This window comes from Heterodontus francisci, chromosome 13 (genome assembly GCF_036365525.1).
Source record: "Heterodontus francisci isolate sHetFra1 chromosome 13, sHetFra1.hap1, whole genome shotgun sequence".
NCBI lineage: Eukaryota > Metazoa > Chordata > Chondrichthyes > Heterodontiformes > Heterodontidae > Heterodontus > Heterodontus francisci.
Genome location: NC_090383.1, coordinates 111,726,541 through 111,754,494, shown reverse-complemented (window position 1 = coordinate 111,754,494; position 27,954 = coordinate 111,726,541). Strand labels below are relative to the sequence as shown.

Sequence of the window (27,954 nt, the reverse complement as noted above, 5' to 3'; positions counted from 1 at the left end):
GTACTGGATTAATGAATACACCTCATCGCTGGGAATTGGGGTCTTCCACTCGGGCATTGAAGTATATGGCAGAGGTAAGGATTAAACAAAACAAAATTTCCATAACTTGCGCTAAATTATTTACTTTAAATTTGGATGGAAGTATGTGTATCTGATTGAATGAATGTTTATGGATTTATTTGATCCCATGGTTGCAATTGTCTATGAAGTTTGTGCTTAGCATTGTATTTTCCTGCCTTTAGCTTACCGCAGTTCCCATCTACCGTATGTTTTATCCTGCATTACCTCAGATTGTAACACAGTGCTGGGTATGGATTTCTACTTGACTGATATCATTGCTGCTTTGTAATGCCTCCCAGGAGTTTGGTTCTGGGATTGTCTCTGCCTGATGTCTACTATTCTACTGTTCTGTCTTGTCTCCTTCCTGGGAGGAGAAAAAATTCTTGATACTGATATTTGAAACCAATACTTAAACTAACAATTGCATTTGAATCCCTTTTAATCTGCAAATTGCAACCTGTACCACAGCCTTTTCTCTGCAAAAAGTTGATTTTTAATTTAGTCTCATTCTACATTGTAGTGCAAAGGTTTAATTGAGAACCTTGAGTGTTAGTAGAGAAACAAATTGTTGCGTTAATAAAATTTCTCATAGCTCAAAATGGTGTTAGTTTGCGATTTGTGCTGCAGCTAAGTGCTTTAAATTTCAACGTGTAATTATAGGGAATGCTGATTTGATAAGTTCAGGACAGTGTCCTTGCATTGCAAAATGTAGATTAAAACTAAATCTCTTAGTAAAGGCTCTTGGTTTTCTGCAGAATTTGCCTATGGTGGCCATCCTTATCCCTTTTCAGGAATATTCGAGATTAGTCCTGGTGACTCAACAGAACTAGGAGACACATTCAAATTTAAGTAAGTAACCTAGACAAGAATTTTTATTTGATACTTTTGAAAGTTCAATAATTGAAATGATCCGTCGTTCTTTAAGCATCCATCGCACTTACGAGTAAAGCTGACTTGATAGATTTTGGGAAAACCATGTGCAAAGCACACACGTGAAGCTGTCAGAAGGTACAGATAGGCAGTGGCATCTACTCTCGCTGTATTACCAATGACAAAGGGATATATGGAAAGTGTGGGGGGGGGAAAAGGCATTGAAGTGGATGATCAGCCATGATCGTATTGAATGGCTGAGCAGGCTCGATGGGCTGAATGGCCTACTCCTGTTCCTATGTTCCTAACTAAAGCCCCAGAGCGAATGTCATAGCACCCATTTATTTGTTCCCAGCTTAAGAGACCAAAAGATCCTCCTTCACTGGTATGTTTGGAGGGGTTGGGGAACAACTGGTAATGTGGGACCTTAGTATGAAAGTGTGTGCTGGAATATGTAGCTTAAGATGGGGTGGAATGTGGTGATGGTATTTGAAGATAAGGATTTAACCAATAATATTTGCAAATAGAACCAAAACATTTTGAGAAAATGTTCATTTGAAGTGGTGGTGTCCAAATTATCTTCATTATTTTGGTCTCTGTTCTTTTGGGTTTAATATTCCACAACATAAAGTGCCAACTCCCATCTGAGTGGCTTCAGAATTGCAACTTTCAAAGTGGGAGGGAAGCTACAATGTCTTAATTGTTGCTCTAAAATATCTAATGTACAGGAATCAATGTGTAACCAGCCGGCGTTGGGCAAATTATGGAATCTACTTGAGGCATCTGACAATATTTATGACTGGGACTAACATGAATGTATTTAACATTTGAAAATTATTTAAAGAAAAAACACTTTGGATTTTAAAAGCATGTGATTGTTCTTGATGGCTGAGTATGATTAGAATGCAATCACACTAGTCACTAGTTATTGGAACTTTCAAAATTAAATTTTAGAAGCAAACTACTCAAGCAGGCATTGCACATATAAGTGTGATACAAACCACTCTACACGGTGCTTATTGAAGTTATACGTATAAGTTTGGCCAGGATGCGATGTGGACGATACCATATTTGCATGTGGATAGCTTGCTTTCTACCATGGCTACTTTTAAATCTGAAAAAGCTAAACTGGTTTGGAGATTGGGACATTTCTAATAACTTGAGAACCATCTGAGGAATTTAGGCCACTTAGAACCACCTAGTTCAGTTAAATAAAGATTTGTGAAATAAACACAATTTCATGTGATAGAATTTGTTGCACAAGATTAGTATTCTTTACTTTCCTGTCTGAGTTCACTTAACCTGTTTGTGTTCCATAGGGAAGCAATTGTGATGGGTAGCACCGATTTTACAGAAGATGATGTGGAACGCATTGTAGAGGAGCTTGGGAAGGAATACAAGGGAAATGCGTATCATTTAATGCACAAAAATTGCAACCATTTTTCTTCAGCTATATCTGAGGCAAGTACAATGTAATTCACAGCCAGCATACAGGGTTAATTTCATTCCAATTTTAATTTTAAATGGGTGTTGCATTTGGAAGTGACTTGGAATTTATGTTTTCTAGCCTTTGTCTTTTCTCTCTCTATCCACCGCAACTTCACTCAATCACCTTTGTGTAATTTAGACGGTGATGGCAGTTAGTGGTTTGGGTTTTTCTTTGTATGTATGTGTGTGTGTCCTTAGTGAAACGCTTGTATAAAGACTCCGTAATGAAACTTTTCTCACTTTGGTTGATAGAAAATATGTAAACAAGTCTTCAGAAATTGTTCCATTTTTGGTAAAGTTGTCCAGTCTTTACAGAAATGATGTAGAGATGCATTTGTATACAACTTCCACAAAGCTTTATGTTAATGGTTTGATTTGTTGCCTATCAGGCACGCTTGGACCGAGGGGCACCATTGAGAATTATGTTATGACTGGTGTTGTAGTTCTGGAAATGTAGTGTACAAATAAACTGTAGAGAACCTTTTTAAAAAAAAAAATTTAAAAAGTATTTTGCATGAACCGGATATTTAGCTAAGTCCATTTTTGACCCATGGGGTGTAATGTATTTTTTTTAAGGTGTTTGTTTTCCTCTTGAACTTTCTTCTTATCTTGAAGTACTGGACTCAAATATTCAACGTTGGTGGCATTGCAGATGATGTCCATCTTCCTCTCGCCCCTTGATTCCACAAATGCAGCAGTGATTACTTGGTGGTAATTAGGAGTAGGAAAACCTGACCTATTTTGCCTTTCCTAACAGTGCTGAAAACAATTGTAATGCCCCTAATACCGACCTACGGTATCTCAATCCCTCCCATCGTTTCTAAATTCCAGTATTGGATGAGCAGAAATTTCCTCCAATTTAATATTGGGAAGTTCAAAGCCATTGACTTGGATCCGCACCACAATCTCCATTCCCTAAACACTGACTTCATTTCTCTCCTTGTCTGAGGCTGAACCAGACTGTTGGCAACTTTGATGTCATATTTGGTTCCAAGATGAGCTTCCAACTACACATTCGCACTAGCTGTAACATCACCTGATTCAGCCCTTCCTTAGCTCACCTGCTGCTGAAACCTTCATTCATGTCTTTATTACCTCTAGACTTGACTATTACAAAGCACTACTGACTGGCCTCCCATACTCTGCCCTCTGTAAACTTAAGGTCATACAAAACTCTGCTGCCTCTATGCTAAATCGAACCAAGTTCGGTTCAGTCATCGCCCCTCTGCTCAATGACCTACGTTGACTCCCAATTAAACGATGCCTCGATTTTTAGAATTCTCATCTTTGTATTCAAATTTCTCCATGGCCTCACCCCTCCCCATCTTTGTAATCTCCTCTATCCCCACAACACTCAGAAGATCTCTGCACTCTGCTAATTCTGCTCTCTTAAACATCCCCAATTTTAATTGCTCCATTATTGGTGGCAGTGTCTTCAGTTGTCAAGGCCTAAGCTCAGGAATTTCCTCCCTAAACTTCTCCACCTCTCTACCTCTCTTTCTTTTTCTCCTTTAACACTCTATTTAAAACCTTTTTCTGCTCTAATTACTTTGTGGCTTAATGTACAATTTTGATGCTTCTCTGAAGTGCCTTGATAAGTTGAAGGTGCTGTATAAATGCAATTTTGTTAGGTCATATCACTCAGCATTATTGGATATCAAGTCTGCGACCTTCTTGGCTTACTCACTGCAATAATGCAGCGTTAATGGTTTCAGTATTGTATTGATTAATCTACATGCATATTGTAGTGGCTTAACCGCACTGTGGATGATTTCCTGAAACAGGTTGAGTATTGATGAAGGTAACATTGAAAACTTCAATGCATTCTGTAAACAAATAAATGAAGTATGGGTTTATTTGTGTCAAATAATTAGTTCAGACAGATGGCTTGTATTTTTTCTGACTGCTCAATCCACACCTTCTCATTAATTATTGCTTTGTCACATAATCATTTTAAATACTGTAGCAACTGTTACAGACAAGGGGGACATAATGTGGATGACTTCCAATTTTCACCTCTAACTATAGATGGTGTTTTTTAAGAACATATATTTTAGTGTTATTATAGTTATATTGGGGGACTTTAATTATTGTAATTATAGACTGGGTAGTAATAGTGTAAAGAGCAGAGAAGGGCAAGAGTTTCTGAAGTGTGTTCAGGAGAATTTTCTAGATCTGTATGTTTCCAACCCAATGAGGAAGGAGGTATTGCTGCATCTGGTTCTCTGGAATGAGGTGGACCAGTTGAATCAGGTGTCAGTAAGGGAACATTTGGGGGACAGGGATATCATAAGGTTTAGATTAGCTATGGAAAGGGCAAGGAGCAATCCAGAGTTAAAATAATTGGAGGGGTGAGAACGGATCTGGTCCAGGTAAATTGTAATCCAAGATTGGCATGGAAAACTGTAATGGAACAATGGGCTGCCCTTAAAAAGGAGAGTATTTGGGTATCGTCGAGGTACATTCGCACGAAGGGGGAAGGTTGGACAAACAAAGCGAGCGCTCCCTGGATAATAGTGATAGAGAGTAAGGTGAAACAGATAAAGGATGTGTATGACAGATGTCAGGTTGAGACTACACGTGAGAACTGACTGAATACAGAAAGTTCAGAGGGGAAGTGAAAAAAGAAATAAAAACAGCGGAGAGAGAGTATGGAAAGAGATTGGCAGCTAACAAAAGGGAATCCAGAAATCTTCTGTAGGCATATAAGTAGTAAAAGGAGCGGTGGGGACCAGTAGGGACCAAAAAGGGGATTTATATGGAGACAGAGGGCATGACTGAGGTACTAAATAAGTAAAAGCAAAATACTGTGGATGCTGGAAACCTAAAATAAAAACAAGAAATGCTGGAAATACTGTACTGAATAGTACTAAGTAAGTACTTCCTTGATAAAGACAGAGGCTGATGCTCTCAAAGTCATAGTGAAAGAGGAGATAGTTGAGACACTGGATGGGCTAACATTTGATAACGAGATATTAGAAAGGCTGGTTGTATTTAAAGCTGATAAGTCACCGGGACCGATGAAACCCCTCCGAGGATACTGAGTGAAGTAAGGCCATAATTTTCCAATCCTCCTTAGATACAGGGGTGGCGCCAGAAGACTGCAGAATTGCAAATGTTGCACATTTTTCCAAAAATGGGTGTAAAGCCCAGCAGGCCAGTCAGTTTAATCCCAGTGATGGGAAAGCTTTTAGGAACAATAATCTGGACAAAATTTAGTCATTTGGACAAATGTGGATTAATTAGCAAAAGCCAGCACAGATTTATTAAAGGCAAATTGTGTTCAACTAACTTGATTGAGTTTTTTGATGTAACAGAGGGTTATGTGGGGTAATACGGTTGATGTGGTGTACATGAACTTCCAAAAGGCGTTTGATAAAGTGCCACATCAACAGGCTTGTCAGCAAAGTTAAAGCCCATAGAATAACAGGGACAGTGGCAGTTTGGACAGTAAGTTGGCTGAAGGACAGGAAACAAAGTAGTGATGAATGATTGGTTTTTCGGACTGGAGGAAGGTACATAGTGGGGTTCTGCAGTGGTCAGTACTAGGCCCACTGCTTTTCTTGATCTGTACTGATGACCTAGACTTAGGCGTGCAGGGCACAATTTCAAAATTTGTAGTTGACACAAAACTTGGAAGTATTGTGAACTGTGAGCAGGATAGTGACAGACTTCAAAGAGGACATACACAGGCTGGTGGAATAGGTGAACAATTGGCAGATGAAATTTAATGCAGAGAGGTGGGAAGTGATGCATTTTGGTAAGAAGGGCCTGTTTCGGTGCTGTATCTCTCTGACTCTAAGAATGAAGGAAGGCAATATAAAATAAAGGATATATTTCTAAAAGGAGTGCAGGTGGGTATGTAGGCCGTGCCTCTCAGCGTGGTGGATCGTATCAAAGAGCATGTCCCTTCGGCTGTTCGCAATAGGCAGAGTACTGACAGTACTCAACCAGTTCATACTTGCAAAATTCAGAGGACCATGTCTAAAGTTAGATGTGATTCCGCGATTGGACAGCACTTGCAGAACAATCCATAGTGTACTAAGAATTACATTAACAGCTTTTTAAGGTTATCAGTCAGGCTCACCATGTGGCTCACTTGCGCTTACTAGAAGCTACATATGTTCATACGCAGGGACCTGTCCTCTGTAGAGAAAAGGAACATATCCAGGTGTTGTGCCTTTTTTGAATTAACCAAAGCATGGAGGACAATAGTTCCCTTGGTGCATTCTCATGGAAATGCCTCGACCAATCAGCGCCCGCCCTTGTTCGAGGTGAGGGAGGTCGAGGGTTTCGGAGGTGCTGCTCAAAGTTGGGCAAAATGAGCCTTGGCTAAAGAGTGGCATTTAATGTTAGTAGTTAAGTGCACAGTCAGCAGAAAAAGTTTAGTGGCAGATTAGTTTGAAAAATTTTGATGGCCAAAACGAATGCAATTTGGTCATAGGAAATGCTTCAGAAATGGTTCCAAGCTGAATTTAAAATGAAATTTTGTTGGGTTTAATTTTTTTGTAATGTTTTACACTAGGTAGTCTCCTTGGATTCAGCATGACAGACCACTCTCAGGTGGATGGAGTTTTCCTATGGTCCAGTACATGCCTTAATGTGACCATATTTAGTTAAACATAGTGAGGTCTGGAGCTCGAGCAGAAAACCTTTGTACTACATTTTGGTTTACTCGGATATATTGTGTGCCACCATTTGATTGTCAAATTTGGAAAAGCAGCAGAATAAACACTGTTGGACAGTGGCTTAGATTATAACCAACTTGGATTAATTGACCATTAAACGGGTAAATGAACAATAGCTGTAAAATGATTTATTTTACCGTAATTACAAACTTTACTGTCCTCAATGTTAAAACTAGTCACTTCTCGTGCACAAGCCTTCAACTTAAGATTTGGTCCTTAAAGCGGGTCTTACGCAATCTTTGTGATGATTCACTACCATGGTTATCCCTGTTGCTGTTGGCTTTTGACTGACAGCTCCTTGGCTGAAATTCAGCTGTTATATAGTCTCAAAGCTCTTGGGAGGTATGCCAGAAGAAAAGGTATTATAAACTGTGAAACAAAAAGCTGGAGCTCTGAAACATAAACAGAAAATGCTGGAAGCAGTCAACAGGTTAAGCAGCATCCATGTAGAGAGTAAGATAAGGTTAATGTTTCAGATCTTGTATAGAATTCACAGTAAAGAAACAGGTTGTTCAGCTCAAAGGTCTATGTCAGTGTTTATGCTCTACATGAGCCTTCTCCCACCTTACTTCACCTCACCCAGCAACTCACTGCTTTCTCTCTCATGTATTTATTTGGCTTCTCCTTTAAATGTATCCGGACTCGGCTTCAACCACTCCATGTGGTAGCAAGAACCAATTCTGATATTAAGCATCATGAGGCCTGAAATGTTAACCCTTTCTCCCCTTGCCATAACCTCACCTCCTAAGTGTTTCCAGCATTTTCTGCTTTTAACTAAATATAGTGCTACTTTTAACTGCATCAGATTGTTTCCAATTGGTGTTTGCCCATACCAATACAGCAGCCACAGTTCAGACATTTCTCAGTCGGTCTGTATTCGATTGGCATGTCAAGCTGACTAAATTGAATGATCCTCAATGAAAGGTATCAAAAATGTTTCTTGGGAATAATGCATCTCAAGTGGCTATTTTGCATCGAAGACTATAATGTATATTCTACAGTTAGAAAATACACTATGTATCTGAATTTAATCCCCATGTGTTCAGTGGTCAGAAAATAAACCATCATGGGCAAAACGTAATAACTTTTGTCACAGTGTATCCTTAAGTTTGAGTTGATCATCCTTTCTTGGTCTCCAATTTGGCATCACAGAATGAGATTTGTTTTTCTGCAACTGTACAATTAGATACTTGTGCCTGCCAAGCTTCTGCTTTGGTGCCTTGTAATTATTATAGCATTAGAATTTTAAACAAAGTTTACCACATTGCATTACACTAGCAATTTAAACACAGCTGGGTTTGGAAAAAGCATTTCAAAGTCTTGTATAACCAAAATAACACTTGCAGTCTTTTTGTTCCACATTAGAATCTTGAGGATTGAGACACTGCTTGGCTGCATTTGAACAGCCAGTAAAACAAAGAAAAGAAAATTACAGCACAGGAACAGGCCCTTCGGCCCTCCAAGCCTGCACCGATAAACAGCGTTTTTTTTTTAGATCTAGGAAAATAACTGGCAATATAATCATTGTTAGTACTTAGTAACTTACCCTGTTATTATGTAGCTCTGCTTGACACAGGTACACAGTTCTTGCAGGTTGCTTTGTCACTAATTTGAACCTGACTGCGTTTTGTAATCCCTTTATTTCTCTCTCTCTTCTCTGCAAATGTCACCTTGGCTTAGTTGGTGGCCCCATCCTAGGACTTGTGCAGAATCTAGACTGACATTTCAACAATAATTTGCTTTTGTATAGTATCTCTAACAAAATATCCCAAAGCACTTGACCAGCCAAGGGGCTTAAGTGAGAGTTTTCCAGAGTGTGGGGCAAAAACAGTTGTAGGCTCTGCAGCCGAATGTGGAGTTGAGAGAAGAAGGATGCAAAGGAGAATTGGTGCAGTTCTGATGGAATGCTATATTGGCTTTCAGATGAGATCTTAAAATGAGACTCGACCTGCCTGTTCAAGTGGGCATAAAAAAAATCCATGGAACTATTTGCCAAAATTCCTCCCTCAACCGACGCCAGTAAAAACAGATTAAGTAACCATTTATCTTGTTGGTTCTGGGACCTCATGCAAATTGGTTGCTGCATTTCCCTCCAGAACAACAGTGATTTGCACTTCTAAAGTAATCATTGCCTATGAGGCCACTTGGAACATCCTGAAGACAGGTGCTGTATAAATGTGAATAAAATATTTTTTTCTTCTATGGTTTCTGATTAAATCCCAAGGGGAATACGGCTAGTGGCAACTTTGCTGAGATGTTTCTGGACGATGTTTAATGAACTAAGAAATGGGCGAGTCAAACCTTGCTTTGCAACAGTTAATTTTAAAACTATACTGAGTCTTCAGTTTGACGCAAGTTTTAAAAATATTTGATGATGCAGCATATGTTGATATCTCAACACTCTATAATAATAAAAACAAGAAATGCTGGAAATACTCAGGTCTGGCAGCATCTGTGGAGAGAGAAGCAGAGTTAACGTTTCAGGTCAGTGACCCTTCTTCAGAACTAAGGGTCACTGACCTGAAACGTTAACTGTGCTTCTCTCTCCACAGATGCTGCCAGACCTGCTGAGTATTTCCAGCATTTCTTGTTTTTATTTCAGATTTCCAGCATCCGCAATATTTTGCTTTTACTCTATATCAATGTGGCTTGTGCCAACAGCTGCCTACACACAATTCTTGAACTTGGTCATTGAGAAAGAGAGCTAGTAAAAGTCAGGCATTTTCTTCCATGGGAAAGTAGTCACTTTAGACTGCATTTGTGCAATTCCTGTTAAGTGGTTGAAAAGTGGCTTTAGCAGAACCCAGAGGGAAGTCGGCTGCCTTTCTGATCAGGCAATAGTGTGTCCAATTAAAAAAGCATCTTATTGAAATAATTCTTACACGTACCAGTAAGACAGTGCCTTTTATTGAAACCTATCAAAGATTTATTTTATATATTGAATAAAATAAGGCAATTAAGCTTGAAATGTAAAAATATTTATTGTTTAAATATTTCACCTGCGAACTAACTAAAGGCTGGATTGCTGATCCAATCTTTTCCCGGCACATATACTATTGGGTATGTGCTGGCGCATGCTGCAGCAAGCAATATAATTACTAAGCATGCCATAGTTCTTGACCTGAAGCCATTTCCCCCAGTATGAATGCCATCCTTGAGTCACTGTTTGAACACAGAAATTTTCTGAAGTAAAGGGTGTGAAGTTGGATCAGACAGATGAAAATTGGATTTTGTTGGTGCCAGTAATAAAGATTTATGAGTAACATATTCTTGTATCACAACATTAAGATGGTTGTATAGGCTTGGATCCATGACCATCTGACTATCACTGCACCAAACTGGCCCTTGAGGGAAATGAGATGAGGCTAATATCTGTGCCCGATTGTTGTCCTGCTTCAGTATATCTGGAAGTACTGTTCTAAGTTCTACTTTATTCTGTTGAAACCTAACTGAGAAACATCATTTTGAGACACGAGGCTTTGCTGATCCCTCTAACACTATGGATCAACCTTGCAGCTGCTTTGCTCTACACTACCTCTAGAGCCTGCATGGCCTTTTTATGACACAGTGAACAGAATTACACGCAGTATTCCAGGTACTGCTTGGCCAGACTACCTGTCAATTTCTGGAGATTTGAACTCTACAGTCTTGGAAACACAACACCCAAGTCCTTGTTTGCTATTTTTTTTTTAAAAACCCACTCCCAAATACAATCCTATTGGAATACTTTTCCGATATGTGCGGAACCTTGCATGTGTATTATTGAGCTTCACTTACTCTAATCAACCCAGCTGGTTAGATACTTTGAGCTTTCTTTGTACGATCTTGCTGGCTTCCTCTGATTCCAGTCCTCTTCTCTGCCCCATGCACTCGCCCCCCACCCCCCACCCCACCCCAAATAAGATTGATGTCATGTCCAAATGTAACTATCTTGAACAAGATTGTGAATGCAAATCACCATGCAGGAGGGGTCCCAGCAAAGATTCCTGAGGCACTCAATGTCATACCTCCCCCATTTCAGCAACCTGCATTTATAAATGCACAAAAGGTAGAAGTGGTGCTGAGTAGTAGTCAGAAAGATTTCAGGGAGGTGACCCAAAACATGGTTAAAGAGGTTTTTCTGTGTAGAGTGAAAGGTAACAAGGTTAATGTGTATAGAGAGATGCTTTGAGTATAAGATAAGAACAGCTGAAGGCTGTGCAAGTAAGGTGCAACAGTAAGAATGGGAAATTGAGTGTGGTGCAGGAACACAAACCACCTGCTGATGAGTGGTGGAGTAAGGCAGTGGATGGATTTGCAGATAAGGATTTAAGGGTATTGGGAATGGGGACCGGTGAGTTCTGGCGAAGACCGTGATATTGGAGGAGCAGAATTTAACTTAGGATAGGATGTTTGAGAAGTTTTGGATGAGTTGAGAGTTTAGGTAAGGTGAGATTGAGAGGCTGCTGAGCAGAGTGTTGGAGAATTGAGCCCTGAGGCGATGAATGCATGGATAAGAGTATATAGGCAAGTGAAGTTGCAGAGGTAGAAAGCCGTTGGTGATGGATAGGATAAGGCATTTGGAGATCAGCTGAGGGTGAGATAGGACACCAAGGTATGATTCAGCCTGAATGAACAGACAGAGATGAAATTGAAGACTCGCAGTTTGGTCAGATCCAAACAAGATTTCACCTTAACTCTGTACTATTTACCCTATGCCTCCTTCCCTTTAACCTGGTACTAATTCATGTCCATGCCTTGCTTGAATAACCATTGACTTTTATTAAATGCCACATGGGAGATTTCAGAGGTGTTTTATATGTCCAGATACTGCCATGGAACTTTTTCTCCTCTATTTAAAACAGTGTGCCTTTAAGACAGAGAAGTTTTAACGATTCTTTGAGAACAGTGTGTTGTGGCAAGTCTGTTTCCTAGGCAACAGCAGGAGATGTGTTGTAATGTTTCAGTTTGACTGTACAGGGATTGGCTGAACCAGTCTGATCTGGAACCCAACGAAGCGTGCTTATTAAAAGAAGCTGCATATATATCTCAGCAGAAAATCTACATTGAGCTCAGACTGTTTGCCACAAGAGAAGAAAAAACCTTGTAAAGAACGTTTTCATAGTTGGAACTGGTAAATTCTGCCTTACTACGAAACTCTTAGAAATCTTTGTTACACAGGTGACACTCTCTATTGCCTGTTTGTGTTGCTGGAATTCTCGGTACAGTTTCTACCAAAGGACTGCCAATTTGAAGATCCAAGTAGACCGGTTGTTGATAGAACTGTGTGATGCCTGATAAAGGCAGAAGTACTTTGCCTATCTATTAGAGACTGTTTCGTCAAATTCGCCTGGAGACTTCGAGTGGCATCTGTTTGTTCTACTCTGGGACACCTCATCAACCAAGAAAGTAACCCACCAAGACTTGCAACCCAGCTACTTATTTTCTTCCTAAGAAACACCATTTTAAAAACAGGTTAACCATTGATTTTTGAATGTATATGTGTGTGTGTGTGCGCATGGTGGTTAGGATAAATAAGTTATAAATTATTTTAGGCATAGTTTATCTTAATAGTGTTTAAGATTTAGTTTTTTTAATAGTTAATTTGTTGTCAATGGATACCTGGTTTGTTGTATTTTGTTCTGGGAGTTAATAAAGTGTTTAATTTGGCTGTTTTCCGGTTAGGTGGAAAAACTTTAATATGCTATGACCTGTGGAATGATGGGACTGAATAGCCAAGCTGTTCCAGTACAGCTACAACACTGGCATCTACCCGGCAATGTGGAAAATTGCCCAGGTATGTCCTGTACACACAAAGCAGGACAAGTCCAACCCGGCCAATTACCACCCCATCAGTCTACTCTCAATCATCAGTAAAGTGATGGAAGGTGTCATCAACAGTGCCATCAAGCAGCACTTGATTAGCAATAACATGCTCAGTGACGCTCAGTTTGGGTTCCGACAGGGCTCCTCAGCTCCTGACCTCATCACAGCCTTGGTTCAAAGAGGGCTAGAAGAGCTGAACTCGAGGTGAGGTGAGAGTGACTGCCCTTGACATCAAGACAGCATTAGACCGAGTATGACATCAAGGAGCCCTAGCAAAACTGAGGTCAATGGGAATCGGGGAGTTGGGGGGGGGGGACTTTCTGCTGTTTGGAGTCATATCTAACGCAAAGGAAGATGGCTGTGGTTGTTGGAGGTCAATCATCTGAGCTCCACAACTTCACTGCTGGAGTTCCTCAGGGTAGTGTCCTGGGCCCAACCATCTTCAGCTGCTTCATCAATGACCTTCCTTCAATCATAAGGTCAGAAGTGGGGATGTTTGCTGATGATTGCACAATGTTCACCATTCATGACTCAGATATTGAAGCAGTCCATGTAGAAATGCAGCAAGACCTGGACAATATCCAGGCTTGGGCTGATAAGTGGCAAGTAACATTTGCGCCCCACAAGTGCCAGGCAATGACCATCTCCAACAAGAGAGAATCTAACCATCTTCCCTTGACATTCAGTGGCGTTACCATCACTGAATCCCCCACTATCAACATCCTAGGGGCTACCATTGACCAGAAACTGAACTGGAGTAGCCATATAAATACCGTGGCTACAAGAGCAGGTCAGAGGCTAGGAATCCTGAGGTGAGTAACTCATCTCCTGACTCCCCAAAGCCTGTCTACCATCTACAAGGCACAAGTCAGGAATGTGATGGAATACCCTCCACAGTATGTACTATCTACATGATGCACTGCAGCAACGCACCAAGGCTCCTTCGACAGCACCTTCCAAACCCACGACCTCTACCAACTAGAAGGACAAAGGCAGCAAATGCATGGGAACACCACCTGCAAGTTCCCCTCCAAGTCACACACCATCGTGACTTGGAACTATATCGCCGTTCCTTCACTATCGCTGGGTCAAAATCCCGGAACTCCCTTCCTAACAGCACTGTGGGTGTACCTACACCACGTGGACCGCGATTGAAGGAGGGACCCCCAACCTTGCTAAGGGACCGCCAGGTAAAGCCTGACGCCATCTCCCTGTGGTGGCAGGCCTGTCCACCTTCTCTTAAATTGAGGCGGAGGTGGAAAGAGGCCATTAATTGGACACTTAAAGGCCTTAATCGGCCTGGGGAGTCCTTGGACTTGCTTACCCCAGACTAAATTGGGAGGTGTTGGGAAGGTCATTGGTACTCCGCTTTCCAACACAATTTTACGGTTCTTTTCCCATAAAATTCAGCTCACTTGCCTTGGCTTAGTGGTGACACTCCTGCCTTTAAGTCAGTTTATTGTTGGTTCAAGTCCAACTCCAGAGATCTGTAGGTCATTTAGGAAACTGGTCCTCAAAATGAGTAGTGCATGTACTTGTTAGTATAAGGACCTGACCTATATTTAGCACAAGCAATGGTGGGGAGGGCTTACCTGTATTTGGTACATACAAAGTGATCACCTGTACTGATCTTTACCCATTCCCATTATATGGAGGTTTATTTGTAAGCACTTTTATTTTGTAGCTGTGTCTGTATTCAGCACTGGGCTGTACCATTCTGTGCTGGATAGCTGTATTGAGAATATTTTCAGAATGTGCTCTGAGATGCCCATCCCCCAGAATTTGAAGTAAATAAGAAACAATATAGAAGCAGCATTTCTCTTTTTGATTTATGTGCTGTGCAGTTCCAGCACCTTCGCCTTCATCTCTGTTTTCTTATCTTTATGAATTTTTTTTTTTTAGAGATACAGCACTGAAACAGGCCCTTCGGCCCACCGAGTCTGTGCCGACCATCAACCACCCATTTATACTAATCCTACACTAATCCCATATTCCTACCACATCCCCACCTGTCCCTATATTTCCCTACCACCTACCTATACTAGGGGCAGTTTATAATGGCCAATTTACCTACCAACCTGCAAGTCTTTTGGCTTGTGGGAGGAAACCGGAGCACCCGGAGGAAACCCATGCAGACACCGGGAGAACTTGCAAACTCCACACAGGCAGTATCCAGAATTGAACCCGGGTCGCTGGAGCTGTGAGGCTGCGGTGCTAACCACTGTGCCGCCCTTCATTCAGCAGCGATTGAGTGAATTGATAATTAACTCTTCTTGATTCTGGGCATATTAGATTTTATTTTACACATTTTGCACAACGCAAGCTGGATTCTTATGGCTTCAGCCGATTTTATGAGACCTATCCTCTGGAGAATGCACAGAGTCATGACCGGAATGTCATGGCTGACTTAGCTGTGCTGGGATGGAGAAAAAGGGACAAGAGGGCAATAGTGCTAGGGGATTCTGTGGTTAGTGGAACAGATAGGCGTTACTGTGGTCGCAGACTTGATTCCAGTATGGTATGTTGCCTCCCTAGTGCAAGGGTCTTGGATATCACTGAGCGGTTACAAAGTATTCTGGAGGGCGAGGGTGCACAGCCAGAGGTCATGGTCCACGTTGGTACCAATGACCTAGGTAGAAAGAGGGATGAGGTCCTGCAAAAAGAATTTAGGGAGCTAGGCAGCAGATTAAAAAGTAGGACCTCAAAGGTTGTAATCTCTGGGTTTCTTCCGGTGCCACGGGCTAGTGAGTATATGAATAGAGCAGATGAATGCATGGTTGGGGAGATGGTGCAGGAGGGAGGGCTTTAGATTCTTGGATCACTGGGCCTCTTTCTGGCGAAGGTGGGATCTGTACAAGATGGACGGGTTGCACCTGAACCAGAAAGGGGCCAGCATCCTTGCTGGGAGGTTTGCTAGTGCTGTTGGTGGGGTGGGGGGTGGGGGGGTGGTTTAAACTAATTTGGCAGGGGGATGGGATACAGAGTGGAAGCACAGTAGGGGGTGATGTACAATCAAATATAAATATGAAGCTGAGTCTGTCCGGAGGACAGAGTAAATGTCGACCTGTTAAGGCTCAGGTTAAAAAATGCAAGGCTGGATTGTATCTGTTTTAATGAAAGGAGTCTTACTAGTAAGGCAGATGAATTGAGGGCGTTGATTAACACATGAGAATATGATATTGCTATCACTGAGACATAGTTGAGGGAAGGGCAGGACTGGCAGCTTAATATCCCTGGGTATAGAATATTCAGACGTGATAGGGCAGGGGGCAAAAGAGGTGGCATTGCACATTAAAGAGACAATTACTGCAGTAAGGAGGGATGATATCTTAGAAAGTTCCTCTAATGAGGCCATATGGGTAGTACTTAAAAACAAAAAGGGGGCTATTACTTGGCTGGGATTGTACTACAGACCTCCAAACAGTCAGGCTGTGGTCGAGGAGCAGATATGTAGGCAAATCTCAGAGGTGCAATAATAATAGGGTAATAGGGGATTTCAACTTCCCTTATATTAGAGGGGATAGTAATAGTGCAAAAAGCTTAAAGGGGGCAGAATTCTTCAAGTGCATTCAGGAGAGCTTTTTGAGCCAGCACATAGAGAGTCCTGCAAGAGGAGGGGCGGTACTGGACTTAATCCTAGGGAATGAAGCCAGACAAGTGGTAGAAGTGGCAGTGAGGGAGCATTTCGGGGATAGTGACCATAACTCTTAAGATTTAAGGTTGTTATGGAAAAGAACATAGAGGGATCGGAAATAAGAGTACTAAATTGGGGGAAGGTAGATTTCAATTTGATAAAACAGTATCTGGCCAAAGTGAACTGGGAGCAGCTTCTTATAGGAATGTCTACATTAGACCAGCGGGAGTTACTTAGAAGGGAAATTGAGAGGGTTCAGTTGCAGCATGTTCCTGTAAAAGTGAAGAGTAGGACCAACAGGTCAAGGGAACCCTGGATGTCGAGGGATATAGAGGATTGGATAAGGGAAAACAGAGGTGTATGGCAGATTGAGTGCTGAAAACAGCGGAGGCCCTAGAGGAGTATAGAAAGTGTAGGGGAGTACTTAAAAAAAAAAGTAATTAGAGCGAAGAAGGGGCATGAAAAATCACTGGCAGACAAGATAAAGGAAAATCCCAAGGCGTTTTATAAATATGTTAAGGGCAAGAGGATAACCAGAGAAAAAGTGGGACCCATTAGGGATCATAGAGGCAATCTGTGTGTGGAGCCGGAGGACTTGGGTGAGGTTTTGAATGATTACTTTTCATCTGTGCTCACTATGGAGAGGGACGATGTAGGTGTAGTGATCAGGGAAGGGGATTGTGACATACTTGATCAAATTAGCATTGAAAAGGAGGAAGTATTAGCGGGCTTAAAGGTGGATAAATCCCCAGGCCCAGATGAGATGTATCCCAGGCTGCTATGTGAGGCAAGGGAGGAGAGGGGCTCTGACACAAATTTTCAGATCCTCTCTGGCCATAAGAGAGAGGTACCAGAGGATTGAAGGACGGTGAATGTGTTACCATTATTCAAGAAGGGTGGCGGGGATAAACCAGGTAATTACAGACCGGTGAATCTAACATCAGTGGTAGGGAAATTATTGGAAAAAATTCTGAGACACAGGATTAATCTCCACTTGGAGAGGCAGGGATTAATCAAGGATAGTCAGCATGGCTTTGACAGGGGGAGATCGTGTCTAATAAATTTGATTGAATTTTTCGAGGAAGTGACTATGTGTGTAGATGAGGATAAAGCAGTTGATGTAGTCTATATGGACTTCAGTAAGGCTTTTGATAAGGTCCCGCATGGGAGATTGGTTAAGAAAGTAGAAGCCCATGGGACCCAGGGTAATTTGGCAAATTGGATTCAAAATTGGCTTAGTGGAAGGAGGCAGAGGGTGATGGTCGAGGGTTATTTCTGCGATTGGAAGCCTGTGACCAGTGGTGTACCACAGGGATCGGTGCTGGGACCCTTGCTGTTTGTAGTGTACATTAATGATTTAGACGTGAATATAGGAGGTATGATCAGTAAGTTCGCAGACGATACGAAAATTGGTGTTGTCAATAGTGAGGAGGAAAGCCTTAGATTACAGGACGATTAAGATGGGTGCAGCAGTGGCAAATGGAATTTAATCCTGAGGAAGTGTGAGGTGATGCACTTTGGGAGGTCTGACAAGGCAAGGGAATATACAATGGATGGTAGGTCCCTAGGGAGTACAGAGGGTGAGAGGGACCTTGGGGTGCTTGTCCATAGATCACTGAAGGCAGAAGCACAGGTAGATAAGGTGGTTAGGAAGGAATACGAGGTACTTTCCTTTATTGGCTGAGGCATAGAGTATAAGAGCCGGGGGCGTGGTGGTTATGATGGAGCTGTGTAAAATGCTGATTAGGCCACAGCTGGAGTACTGTATACAGTTCTGGTCACCACACTATTGGAAGGATGTGATTGCAGTGGAGAGGGTGCAGAGGAGATTCACCAGGATGTTGCCTGGGCTGGAGCATTTCAGTTGTGAAGCCAAACTGGATAGTCTGGGGTTGTTTTCCTTAGAGTGGAAAAGGCCGAGGGGGGACCTGATTGAGGTATACAAAATTATGAGGGGCATTGATAGGATAGATAGGAAGAAACTTTTTCCCTTAGCGGAGAGGTCAATAACTAGGTAGCATAGATTTAAGGTAAGGGGCAGGAGGTTTAGAGGGGAGTTGAGGAAGAATTTTTTCATCCTTCACTGCCTGAAGAGGTGGTAAAGGCAGGAACACTCACGACATTCAAGAAGTATTTAGATGAACACTTGAAACGCCATAACGTACAAGGCTACAGGCCAAGTGTGGGGAAATGGGATTAGTTAGGATGGGTGCTTGATGGTTGACGCAGGCACGTTGGGCCGAAGGGCCTGTTTCTGTGCTGTAAATTCTGACTGTATCCCAAGCATAATTTATCATGTCAATAACGCTTTTTTAAAAAATCCTCCAATTTTAAACTGATTTTGAAGGTGCTTGTAGTTTTTAAAAAAAAAACATTTTTGTTTAATCTTAGGTAATGGTGACTTCTGATTCAGTCACAATATTTAGAGTTTCAATACCAGCTGAATTCAAAATGGTGTCTTAAGCTCCACCCGCACACCCCCCACGGCGACTTGTTTTGGTTGTCTCCATGGCTTCACAGTGGAAAGAGGAGCCAAGCCGCACTCTAACAAAAATGTACTGTGTGATTTACGCCATTAGTTTTGAATTTAGTTGTCAATTCAAATCCATGACTGTCATTCAAGTTTTGAGTGGGAACTGCTCAAATCTTTATATGTTTGGAACCTTCAAAGAGAAAGGTCAGGCTAACAGTTGGTAAAGCCATAAGAAAAGAATAATTGGATCTGTATGTAGAGATTATGAACATGTACTGTTTTCTATTCTAGTGCTGCATTGTCAAAAATGCTGTATTTTAAATGAGACATGACCATCAAGACACTGCCTGCATTCATGGATGTAAAGGATCCCATTACATTATTTAAAGAGCAGCAAAGTACTGCCCATGTCCCGGCCAATATTTTGCCTTTAACTACCTCCTCCAAAGCAAATTAATTGGTCATTTATCTCCTTGCTCTTTGAAAGTTGGCTGCTTCGTTACCATGTACAACAGTGAGTGCACATGAAAAATAATTATGGTGCACTGTGGGTAATCGTTAGGCTATAAAAGGTGCTATGTAAATTCAAGTTTTTATACAAATTCATTCTCTGGGTCTAGGCAATACCAGTGAAGCTAGCATTTTTTTTTTTGCTTGTTCCTAGTTGTGCTAAGAAGGTCGTGGGCAACATTAAACCACTGCCCTCGATTTTTGATGCAATTAACTGATTTGGGTCACTTCACAGGGCAGTTAAGAATCATCCACACTGTGGGACTGTAATCACACATTGGCCAAACCAGGTAAGAATGACAGATTCCTTCCCTCAAGGACAATAGTGAACCATTTGGGATTTTATGATTATCCAGTAGCTTCCTGGTCACTATTACTGATACCAGCTTTTTAATTCCTGATTTTTAAAAGCTGATTCAAATTCTCAAACTGTCATGGCGAGATTTGACTTTGTATTCTACAGGCATCTGGATTACTAGACCAGTGCCATAATCACTGCACTACTGTACCTATTGTTCAATTTGCTTATGTAAACAAAAACTGTTGGATGCTCAGCAGGGCAGGCAACATCTGTGGAGAGAAAAAACAGTTAATGTTTCAGATCGACCTTTCATCAGAACTGGAAAAGATTAGAGATGTAATAGGTTTTAATTGAGTACAGAGAAAAAGGAGAGTAATGAACAAAAGGAAATGTTTATGATAGGATTGAAAGCTGGAGGGATTAAATAATGCAAGGCATAAGGAGATGTTAATGGGACAAGTGAAGAAACATGTTTAATTTAGAAGATTTGCAAGTGAGAACTTTACAGCCTCCTGATATCAACATTGAGTACAGCAATTTCACATGCTAACTGCCCCCAATTCAATGTTGAGTGCTTGAGTATAATGTTGTAAAGTAGGTTAACACAGCAGCCAATACATGACCAGCAAGATCACAAGTAAAACAAATGAGATAAATGACCAGATAATCTGTTTTTTGGTTGAGACATAAATATTAGCTAGGATGCTGGGAGAACAGCCCCTCCACCCCCCTGCCCCGCTCCTCTTTGAATACTACTCTGGGAACTTTTTCTCCACCTGACAGGGCAGATGATGCCTTGGTTTAATGTCCCATCTGAAAGATGGTATGTCTGACCATGCAGCAGTCCTCTGTACTGCACTGAAGTGTTATAACATAAATAGATGCAGCAACAGGACATGGGCCCTTCGAAGCTGCTCCATCATTCAATAAGATTATGGCTTCCACATCTCCATTTTTCTGCCCTATCTCCATATTCCTCGATTCCCTCAGTGCCCAAAAGTCTATCGATCTCCTCAAATATACTCATCAACCTGAGCATGCGCAGCCCTCTGGGGTAGAGGATTTCAAAGATTCGCAACCCCCTGAGTGAAGAAATACCTCCTCCCCTCAGACCTAAATGGCTGACCCCTTACCCTGAGACTGTGACCCCCTAGTTCTAGATTCTCCAGCCAAGAGAAACAGTCCCTCAGCATCTACCCTGTCAAGCACACTCAGAATTTTATGCATTTCAATAAGATCACCTCTCAACCTTCTAAATACCAGAGAATATAGACCAATTCACAGGACAGCCCCCTCACCCCAGGAATCAATCTAGTGAACCTTTATTGCACCCATCCTTGGCTAAGGTGAACAAAATGTTACTCAGTCTGGTCTCACCAAAGCCCTATATAATTGCAAAAAGACTTCCTTAATCTTATATTCCAACCCCCCTTGCAATAAAGGCTAATTGTACAATTTGCCTTCCTAATTCCTTGCTATACCTGCATGTTAACTTTGAGATTTGTGTACAAGGACCTCTAAATCCTTCTGAATTCCTACATTTGCTAGTCCTCTCCTTTTGAAAATGCTCTGGTTTTCTATTCTTCCTACGAAAGTGGATAATTTCACACTTCCCCACAGTATACGCCATCTTCTACCTTCTTGCCCAATCACTTAACCTTTGTAGACTCTTTGGGCTGAATTTTCCTGCGGGCATTGGAAATCCAAAGTAGGACCATTTTTGGGTCCCGAGCCTGTGCTTTTTGGCAGTGTGCCCACCAGCTTAATTTTATAGCGGTGGCAATATTCACCGTCCAGTTAGGGACAGCGAGCAGGTTCCAGAGGTGGGAGCTCAGGATAGTGCAGCTCACTGCAAGGGAGGTGAGCAGCCCCCACTGTGAAACTGTTGAGCGCTGCTGAGGCCAAGTAGCAGGGAAGCACTGCAGCTGCCATCAGTATTAGGTTGCAGCTGAGACATCATGAGGTTGATGGTGATCAGAGGCATCAGTTTTCAGGAATTCCAGACTCAATGATAAGTGTGTGAAATGGAAAGACAGCAGCCTTGCCATTTTCTGCAGTTATCAGTTAAAAGTCATATGTAATGCAGTTTTCACCTCCCGCTGTGCAGCCCCCGCCTCTTATTTGTCAGGGGGTCTGCACAACGCTAAGTACCTCACTAATTGACTTAACTATCTGCCCGCTGCCCGGCATGTTGCCGGTGCACTCCCAACTCCAGGAAAAGCGTGCGGAGGCGGGAACCAGACTAAAGCTTTTTTCTTTTCAAAATTTCCCACCCCTCCGTCTCCACCCAACCCCCTGCCTCCAAAGCTGCCTCCATGGGGCTGGGAAAATTCTGGCCTTTGTGTTTTCCTCACAGCTTCCTTTCCCACCTAGCTTTGTGTCCTCAGCAAACTTCAATACATTACATGCAGTCTTTTCTCTAAGTCCTCGAGGCGGCCAACATCCCCAGCTTATACACACTACTGAGTCAGCGGCGCTTGAGATGGCTTGGCCATGTGAGCCGCGTGGAAGATGGCAGGATCCCCAAGGACACATTGCACAGTGAGCTCGCCACTGGTATCAGACCCACTGGCCGTCCATTTCTCCGCTTTAAAGACGTCTGCAAACACGACATGAAGTCCTGTGACATTGATCACAAGTCATGGGAGTCAGTTGCCAGCGTTCGCCGGAGCTGGCGGGCAGCCATAAAGGTGGGGCTAAAGTGTGGCGAGTCGAAGAGACTTAGCAGTTGGCAGGAAAAAAGGCAGAGGCGCAAGGGGAGAGTCAACTGTGTAACAGCCCCGACAAACAAATTTTTCTGCAGCACCTGTGGAAGAGCCTGTCACTCTAGAGCTGGCCTTTATAGCCACTCTAGAGCTGGCCTTTATAGCCACTCCAGGCGCTGCTTCACACACCACTGGCCACCTCCAGGCGCTTACCCATTGTCTCTCGAGATAAGGAGGCCAAAGAGTTTATCTAAGTCATTAACATAGATTGTACATAGCTGAGGCCCTGGCATTGATCCTCCTGAAAATTTCACATATTTACCATTGAGTCTGGAATTCCTGAAAACTGATGCCTCTGATCACCATCAACCTCATGATGTCTCACCTGCAACCTAATACTGATGGCAGCTGCAGTGCTTCCCTGCTACTTGGCCTCAGCAGTGCTCAACAGTTTCACAGTGGGGGCTGCTCACCTCCCTTGCAGTGAGCTGCACTATCCTGAGCTCCCGCCTCTGGAACCTGCTCGCTGTCCCTAACTGGACAGTGAATATTGCCACCGCTATAAAATTAAGCTGGTGGGCACGCTGCCAAAAAGCACAGGCTCGGGACCCAAAAATGGTCCTATGTTGGATTACCAATGCCTGCAGGAAAATTCAGCCCAAAGAGTCTACAAAAGTTAAGTGATTGGGCAAGAAGGTAGAAGATGGAGTATACTGTGGGGAAGTTTATTCTTACTCCTCTGTTTTCTGTTCATTAATCAGTCCTTGATTCATGCTAATATGTTACCCCAATCCTATGAACCCTAATCTTATGTAACCAACTCTTGTGTGGCACCTTTATCGAATGCCTTCTGAAAATCCAAACATACTACATTCACAGGTTTGTCCCTTATCTACCCTGCTGGTTACACCCTCAAAAGAAAAAACACAAATTTGTCAAACACTATTTCCTTTTCATAAAACAGTGCTGACTCTGCACACTTAGCACATGTCTTCACAACTAGAGTAAATTGCTAGGCACACAGTACCTATACAAAGGTAATAAGATACTTTTGAGCACAGTCGCTGGTTAGTTAACCTGAACTGAGGTTAATTCAATGTTGATGTAACTCGGTGACTGTTAACAAGCGCACTGCTCACTGTGAATTGAGACTCTCAAATTCATCCTCTGTCTGTGCTGAGTTAGCTGATCTCATTCAGGGCCGCAGCAGAAGCACTACAATGGTAGAGGAAAAATGGCGCCGGGGTCATGAAAGGTCACAGACCTGAAACATTAACTCTGCTTCTCTCTCCACAGATACTACCAGACCTGCTGAGCATTTCCAGAACTCTGTTTTTATTCCTGCTACTGATTGCTCTCTGTCAATCCCTACAGGAACTGCATGAGAATGAGGACAGGATCAGATTGGATATAATTCAGTCACTCCACAATGAACTGCATCTATAGTCATCAAATGTTAAGGCACTCACACAACCCTTTTTAGTCCGTAACAGTGGACCAGGTCGTCCAAACCCACTCTGCTCGTTCCCCTTATCTTTTAATATTCGTCTCTTTAAGTTACATGGGAAGAATAATTACTTGAGCAAGGTGCAGGAGGACAGCCGGTATTCTTCAGAACATTTAGGTGGAGGGGAAATTTGTATCTTGGTATGCACAACTAACCTTGGAAGACTTGGATTTGTCAGTTGTTTGCAAAGTAGCATTTTGATTTTTTTACATTAAAGAAAATAAAATTTGAAAACTATTGAAAAATGACCTATTTCTATTTTTCCTTTACAACAGATCCTCTGTGGAAAAGAGATCCCTCGTTGGGTTAACCGGCTGGCTCATTTCAGCTCCTGCATTCCATTTCTCCAGAGTTGTTTGCCAAAAGAATGGCTGACCCCTGCTGCACTCCAGACCAGTGTAAGCCAGGAACTGCAAGATGAGCTCGGGGAGGCAGAAGGTGCAGTGGCTTCGACTTCTGCTTCAGCGTCGACCTCCAGGTCCACTTTGCCCACCCCAGGCCACCACACCAAATTATGATCCTGCGCAGTGACTCAATCAAGACTGACTTTATAGACATACAACTGACTTTTTTTTATTTAAAAAAAAAAGTAATTATCACAATCATTAGAAACTGCTCTGCAGGGTGCTGAACATTCTAGATCCTTGTTTTTCATTGTGTTTTTTAAAAAAATACTTGGCGTTTGTTCCATGCTCAGAATTATGTTTTGTAGTTGATATTCCATGGTTTTTTTGTGATCGAAATCACCCACTTCTTTCTGATGGCTTGAAGGGGTCCCTGTAAAGAATTTCTTTTTAAAAGCTATATATACAGTATTTTGGATAATTGTTTACAAAGTCCCATAATTGGGATCAACACTTAACGACCTGTTGTAATGATAATACTGGTAATTTTATATTTTTAAGCACTCTAACTGTTGTAGACTGGTACAGTAATGAAGACACTCTTTTGCTTGTGATTATTTTCCAGCAAAATCTTTAATTTCCCCTGCCCAGCCCTCCAGGATTAGAATATAATACACAGTTGGTAGACTTTTGTTAATTATAAAGATGTCCAAAAATAATCTTTTCAGTTTTTGTAATATATTAGTGTGACAATCATTTTTAGCATGCTTGCAAAACTGTACCAGCCTGCAACATCTGAAGTTAAATGCTATTACTGTACGCAGACAAAGTACAAAACATCACAGTGAGCAATAAGCCTTTCCACCAGCATTCTCAATGAACAAGGGGTTTGAATTTTGTTAGTGAAATAATTATTGTCTCTGTTCTTGGGGCAGAGAATCAAAGACCTCTTCAGCTGCATAGACCAGTAACTGAAACAAACCAATAGTTAACTGGAATACTGTTAAGAATGCCTCATTCTGCTAGTATTGTGCATAGTCTGTTCAAAACTTTAGTGTCAAGAGTTGTTGCTCAAGGAACTTTGAACCTTGTACGAACTCTTGTCTAACTAAATTACATTGTAGGAGGGATTAGCACTTTAAAATGTACACTTAGACTATTGTGAATCATGAAATGTGAGATTAAAATGTTGGTCATTTTTTAAAATTATGAAATCCCTTTGACAATTTTGGGAGTCTAATGAAAATATTACAGAAGTGATTTACAGTATTCTAAGGAAATGGTTTTTTGATCATGTGCTGTTCCAGTCAACTGGGAATGAATTATGTAACTGTCCCAGGCTAGTGCAAACCCTCATTCCTTGCCTTTCCGTCTCTTTTTTAAACAAAAACATACATTTCAGCAACCCTTCAGCAGATTGTCCTCGCGATTGACACTCTGCGCTGTCGTGTGCCTTAGAGAGTTTGTAAATGGGGTATTACAGACTATCCTAAACTTATAAAAGGTGACTTAAAGGGACATTGTGTTTCTGTGCTTGGCAATCATGTGTACACGAATCCTCCTTTGGTACCATACCAAACAAATCTTTCTAGCCAGCCCGTAGAGTTCATTTGCAAAAGCAGTTTAATATTTATTAAAACTGTTTGTTCGAATGCACTTGATAAGAGAGTTATCACATACAAGAATGTACAGTCAGAGAAGTTACATGGCAAAGTTGTCAATGATAGAACAAGACTGACATGCCTTTTCCTTTTAACATCCTTGGATGTTAATGCTATGTCATAAATTAGAACTTATACAATTCTGACAGAGACTGACTTTATCCCTAAATGATTCTAGTTATGTTTCATACAGTAGTTCTTGACATCCTGCCAAGAGTTGTGCTGCTTTGCAATAGTATTCCTAACACTGCCTAACTTTTGTCGAGCAATACAACTGCTGTCAAGATCACTGGCTATCGTTGCTCACTGAAGTACAGAGTTGATCCTAGTTCAGTGATTAACCATATAATGGGCCTCCTACAGACTGATTTGTAGTGGCACACTTTGCCTACTGTCTTGGTGATGGAGTGTCACATAGAATGGGAGGAAATATTTTGGCAGTGTACTTCATAGGATAAAGATAAATGATATGAGGCTGCTTCTTGTTTCATTTTTAACTAAGTAGAGGAGTTTGCCTTGTACCAGTTATCAGTCCCTATTAGGCTGAATATGCTTTTAACCCTTTGAAGACCAGCAGTAGTCCAGTGTACTATCCAAATGTCCATTTAACTGAACTGGCTACAAGTCTTGGCTACTGCTGCTGCGATGAGACCCCACACTTCCCAACTCTGAATTTGGTGTCCATTTTCCTTGAACTGATGGACCTTGAGCATATTTTTGTTAACATACCTGTGCAAGTGACTTATCCAAGTTAATAATGGACTTTTGAGAGCTGGAGCTATTTCAGACTCCCCCACACTCTCAAACTGATCTGTTATCATGATGGTAATGGACTGCTTTTGAAGCATAATTGAGATGGGGGTCCTCCCACTTGGTGTTCCCTTGATCTGCTGCACAGTGAGAGGGTCTGCAGTGATATTTCAGGACAGGAGAGGGAGTAACTCAGCCACACCAGGGGTAGGGAAAACCTGATGTCTATCAGGCAAATAGGTAAAGCAGTTCATGCGTGCACACACATCACTGATACTGGGACAAGTGGTCACCCTCTTAAGGCTGAGCCCTGCTTTAAGTCACATGGTAGTGATACAATAAACATTGTTAATAGCCACTGGTCCAAAAAAAAATTTAGGATTATCTGCAGCATGTAAGAGTCCTGTGGCATTTTGGGTCTTTATAGGGCGAAAAAGTATAATGGTCTTTGTTAATTTGAACTCTGGACTGAGTGGGATTAAATACATCTGCATCATGCTCCAAATATTCATCCTTGCCTTGTGTGGAACTACTTCACTGTGTGAAACCTGCAGGCACAGTGTACCTCTGATTTATATCTTGTGTAAATGTTGCGCATGTCCACATAGCACTGCCTCTTAGATGGTACAGAATATGTTACGTACCCGATTGCCAGGGTGCTTCTGTGAGGTGCCTTTAATTGTGACACAAGAACCTATTGATCCAGGTCAATTCATCCAAAATACCTCGTTAACATTTTCCACTCCACTAGCTGTATGTAAGATTGTCATGTTATACCTAATTTAAAAAAGGTAGGCAGCAGTCCCTTTACTATTCCCGACCATGCAAACTTTGAAAGTAGTTCTTGTACTTTATTTTTTGAACAAAATGTGATGGCAGCATTAAAAAAAATTGTTTGTTCTAAAGCTTGGTTGATTTTGCACTTGTTTTATTGTCAGAACTTCAATTGCCAGCACCTACAACTTGTGTTGTCTGCAACTTTCTTGCTTGCAGTATAATCTATCCTAAAAGGAGGCCATGTTAATGGGAAGAGCTATTCAGCACACTGCTTTATTCTAGTCATTTCTTGAGATTGGATCTGATGCGTTTGGATATTTTTATTTTGACTTTATCTGTCATAATCCCAGTTTGTGCTTATGCTATAGTTGGTGTTTTCGG

At 41.7% G+C, this 27,954-nt stretch overlaps 1 protein-coding gene across 1 annotated transcript in view; it reads left to right on the top strand.

The window, feature by feature from the left end:
• Positions 1-27,701, top strand: part of LOC137376591 (deubiquitinase DESI2) — a 70,116-nt gene extending 42,415 nt beyond the window's left edge. The window contains exons 2-5 of the mRNA XM_068045431.1: positions 2-74; positions 816-909; positions 2,250-2,391; positions 24,317-27,701. Coding sequence (XP_067901532.1) covers positions 2-74; positions 816-909; positions 2,250-2,391; positions 24,317-24,559 — 552 coding nt within the window. The 3' untranslated portion in view covers positions 24,560-27,701. The remainder of the gene's footprint in view (position 1; positions 75-815; positions 910-2,249; positions 2,392-24,316) is intronic.
• Positions 27,702-27,954: the final 253 nt, after the last annotated feature.